Source organism: Poecilia latipinna, unplaced genomic scaffold (genome assembly GCF_001443285.1).
Source record: "Poecilia latipinna isolate Pla-1442-1.1 unplaced genomic scaffold, P_latipinna-1.0 Scaffold401, whole genome shotgun sequence".
Taxonomy (NCBI): Eukaryota; Metazoa; Chordata; class Actinopteri; order Cyprinodontiformes; family Poeciliidae; genus Poecilia; species Poecilia latipinna.
The window spans coordinates 337,548-342,199 of NW_015113017.1; the positions used below are offsets into that span (position 1 = coordinate 337,548).

At 39.5% G+C, this 4,652-nt stretch overlaps 1 protein-coding gene across 1 annotated transcript in view; it reads right to left on the bottom strand.

Moving 5' to 3' along the window:
- Positions 1–451: 451 nt before the first annotated feature.
- LOC106950456 (rho GTPase-activating protein 5-like) overlaps positions 452–4,652 on the bottom strand; it is a 19,923-nt gene continuing 15,722 nt past the window's right edge. Inside the window, exons 4-5 of the mRNA XM_015037332.1 lie at positions 4,525–4,630; positions 452–2,206 (exon numbers count right to left, since the gene is read on the bottom strand). Of these exons, the coding sequence (XP_014892818.1) occupies positions 1,888–2,206; positions 4,525–4,630 (425 nt within the window). The 3' untranslated portion in view covers positions 452–1,887. The remainder of the gene's footprint in view (positions 2,207–4,524; positions 4,631–4,652) is intronic.

The window sequence follows — 4,652 nt, forward strand, 5'->3', positions numbered from 1 at the left end:
TTTACAGAAAATGTTAAAGAAATAAAAAAAAACTAACAGATTTATAATACAATTTTAGAATTTTTTGAGTTGTAAAATAAAGAGTAATATATCTATATCAAGCAGCAAAAACATTTGTCCTCAAGATGGACAGAAGATTGAGAAAATAAGCTGTAATAAATGTTTATCATCCTGTAGCCAAAGGCAGGCAAGGATGTAGATTTCTGAAATATTTTACTCACAGGATGAAGGGAGAGAACTGGGAAAGGAGATGTGTTGTTTAAGTATCACAGATGAAGATTGAGACCTTCTTCCTTTCTTTTTCTGAGTTACTACTGACCTAGTATGACCACCCATCCCAACCCTTCCTCCCTTACTCACCCCAAATGTGCACATACTCACATTCGCATCATCAGAAATAAAAAAATAACATTCACCATAATAAACATGTATGATCATAGCTTGTGACAGATTAGGATCCAGTACCCCATGGTAGTTTTTTACTTAAGAAACTTGTGCTGCTCAGAGACATATATTTATATATAGACTTATATACTTCTTTCCTCTATTTAGGGAACTATATTAAGAAAAAAATATGATATTAAAGACATGATTTCCTCCAGGAACAACAAAAAAGGTAATGCAAATGAGATTTTTTTTTTCTGTTGAAATATTGCCCTTAAAAAATCAAATAAAGTGGTGGGGATCCTAACTCATAATGTTAAAGTTTTTCACTTAATTTTGAGTAGTTGTCTTTTTTTCATAAAGTGGTAAAAACATGCACATTTTCTGACAAAGAGAAATAAAGAAATTAAGGAAATAGGGTGACAAAGCCAAGAAGACACGGGGAGCTGTCGCTTTAAGAAACTGAAGAACTGAGCACGAGAAGTTAAGCCTGGTCCTCCTGGACAGAGTGACACCAGTCTTCAGAACCCGTCCTCCCCGGAAGAGGCCGGAACGCCGACCACATGTAAGTTTGTACAGATAAATCATCCAACACATCAGCATTGTTACACAACAGCAAACACACACCCACACAGACACACAACATGGATAGAAATTAGATGTTACCAAAATATAAAAAAAACATGACAGGATAAAGCAAGCTAACAACATGAATTGCAACATGGACCATTGACACTAGTCGTGCATGGGCTGTCCTTTAAGGGTTCCTTTAGGCTTGTGTAGTGGAAAAAGAATTGTTTAGTATTGAAAACCCATCACCTCCTGAAAACATTAAAGGTGCAGGGCTTAAAGTTCAGAATCCTGTTTTAGTTTCACAGGTTGAGGACTCAAACATGTCCCGAAATGACTTTAAGTCAGAAACTGTTTTCCTGTGCCAGAATCTGTAGGAAGACTAGAATCCCCTTGGTGTGTATGTCATTATCATTATACACTCATCAGGTTTTCAGATGAGAGTATAAGTTGTAATGCCCAGATGGCATCAGGAGGCTGGGCCTGTAACAGGACAAAAAAAAAAAAAAAAACTTAGGGTGCTTTTCCATGAGGGTAGAGATGGAGTCTTTGCCCCAAATATGTTGAAAAACTCTGGAACTAGGTTTGACTCCTATAAAGAACTAGCATTATGTGCCTAGATCAGCTCATTCCTCACTGTATTCAGTTTGATCTAAATTATGCAATCCATAATGTGACGTGCAATTCCATAATCCAGACTGAGCTTCCAAAATGAATCCGTCTCCCAGATCTGGACTGGTCCAACATCCCACCAAGCACTCTCTGAAACCAAAGCTGAAAGAATATGAGAAAAAAAAAGAACAGCTATGATGTGTTGAACTGCCATCAGCCACCCACTGATGTGAATCAGAAGAAGCACCTCCAGCAACTCCCTATGTTTGCAGCTGGAAGCACATACTGAACTCCCGATGCCCCAGAATACCTATTGGTGTGTTAAATGAGGGGGTCAGGGGGCAGCGTGTGTTGTATCTGCTGGGGCTGCAGAGGGGGGGGCAGCTGCAGGGGCAGAAGAGCCTCCACCATGTTGTGGCAATGTGGTGGGGGTGTTCCCTCGTTGCTGGAGCTCTCGGCCACGTCACCCCCATGGAAGAAATAGTCGCTCTGCACGATGAATGTCTCGATGACGGCCTGGTTGAGCTTCGTGGTGGACAGTGTGTCCCTGTTCTCAAAGTCAGGACGCATGAGGGTGGGCCAGAAGCAGATGGACAGGTTGTCGGCTGTCATCAGGGTGGTCTTGCTATGCTGGCTCACCCTGACCAGGGAACAAATCCACATAACACAACCGTTAGAATAAACATGTACGAGCCATCAGATTTTATACACAAATAATTGCTGCTAGTACCAAATGTATGAGTGTGACAGTGGGACACAGGAAACGGTCCAACAAGAATTCAAAGCTAAGTAATAATGATCCAATAAGAAGAAAACTGCACTAAACTTAACAGCAGAAGTCGTGCAGAATAATGTTCATGTCTATGTTAATTAAATAATAAGAAACATATCTGGGATCTAGACAAGTGTTTCTCAACCCTGGTCCTCACCGCCCCCCTGCTCTGCATGTTTTAGATGTGCCTCTATTCCAGAACAGCTGATTCAAATGATTGCATGACCATCAAGTATTGCAGAAGCCTGTTAATGACCCAGAGATACAATTCAGGTGTGTGGCAGAATAGAAATACCTAAAACATGCAGGACAGGGGGGCGGTGAGGACCAGGGTTGAGAAACACTGTTCTAGGAGATTCTAGAGGTGTTCCTGTGTCACCCTGAAGTGAGAGAAGTCACTGGAAGCTCATCATTTATGGAATCAGAAAGATTTTTTGCCTGTCAAATGTCACCAATTTTGATTGAGATTGCACATGTGTGGCTTACATAATTTCTTTTCCACACAATATATAACACAATATATTTTAATTTATTTTCAGATACATAATTTCTTTTTGCAAATGAATTAACACAAAGCTTTAAACTTTTACAGCCACAATCGTTCATCGTATTAACCAATTGTTGAAATAATCTTCTGCTAATTTAGAAATCAAAATCGATAAACAGACTTGCAAAGTTTTAGAACAACCTGGTTCAAATTCAGTAAAAAATCTATTATGTTTTGCTGTCCAATTATAAATCACTAAATAATCAATCCTCACTGTATTGATTGATGCAGCAGAAAGAGCACGAGCGTTTTACATAATATTAAAAGGATTTTTAGCTTCACTTTGGTGGAAATGATCAAGGCTTCACTAAATGGATCCTGTTGTACTTTGGGAAATAAAATGTTTATTTTCCTATTGAAAATACAGGAACTGAATTATTTTTATTTGCTTTTTCTTGGGTTGCACAGTGGCACAGTTAGTTGTTCGAAAGATAACCATTGACACTTTACACAAGAGGGCAAGTCATAAAATCTCAGTCCTTTGCAGGGCAACACAAAGACCTGTGTTGCCCTGCGAAGGACAACACAGGTCTTTGTTGTCCTTCGCAGGGCAACACCTAAGGAGAATTTAGAGACCAATCAAACAGTCATGTTTTTGGACTGTGGGAAGAAGATGGAGTACCTGGAGAGAACCCACGCATGCACAAAGAACCCAAGACCTTCTTGCTGCAAGGCATCAACATTACCACCCACCAACAGGTCACCAATAGTTCTGATGGCTAATTCTTTCCATTGTATGTAACCTGAATCTAAAGTGGAAGGGACAAATGAGGGATTCTTTGCTATTGGTAATAAGATGGATATAGACTCATTGCCAAATTGGGATTTTATCTGTTTCCAAATACGTATAGTACTGTGGATGATGCAGTTATTGTTATATGCCGAGGAGTCTATAGTTGTTGGTGACAAAATAAGAGCACCAATTTCATGAGGGCTGCAGTCAGTCTTCCTTTTCCAATATGATCGCCTTGGATTGTGTAAAATTGCGATCTAGCCAAATTGTAATAGTGCGAAGCACACAAGAGTAATAGTAAAATAAAAAGTTTGGGAGGGCCAGTCCACCCTTCAATTTTGCCCTGCAAAGGTGAGTTTTACTAATTCGGTGCATTTTATAGTCCCATAGAAATGGAATGATTATAGAGTCAAGTTTCTTAGAAAAAATTCTTAGGTAAAAAGATAGGAATATTTTGAAACAGGTAAAGGATCTGAAGGAGAAAGAAAATGGAAAATGGAGCCAGATAAAAACTTCCCCAAGGTCGCCATCAGGGGGCAGCAAAGCAGGAGGAAAAGACCAAAGTTGAACCTTCAGCAGCTTACTGGCTTTCTGCTAAAAATCAAGCATTGATGTTCAGTTACAACCAGGACACCTCTGGGACATGTTCAGAGGATGTTGATGCCGATTCTGCTGATGTAATCACTGATGATGTGATTAAGATACAAGACACAGACCAGTTGACTTGTTTAGATTCACACCTGGTGCTAAAGTTCCATACGGAGGATCTCTATGAAATGTAGATGCATAAAAATCAAACTTAGTCTAATTTGTGGTCTTTAATCTGAGCTTGCTTCTTAAGAGCATGTTATTGTTTGCATCTCTTGATTTCTTTGTGTGTTTCTCACTGTGTGAAGCTTTTCTTACCTGTTCAGATGTGTCATTATGTATTTGAAGATCTGGTAGTTTATGGGAGGAAACTTCTTCACAATCTCTCGCAACACCTCTAGCCGCTCAATGTAGTCCATGAGTTCTAACAGACACACACACACACA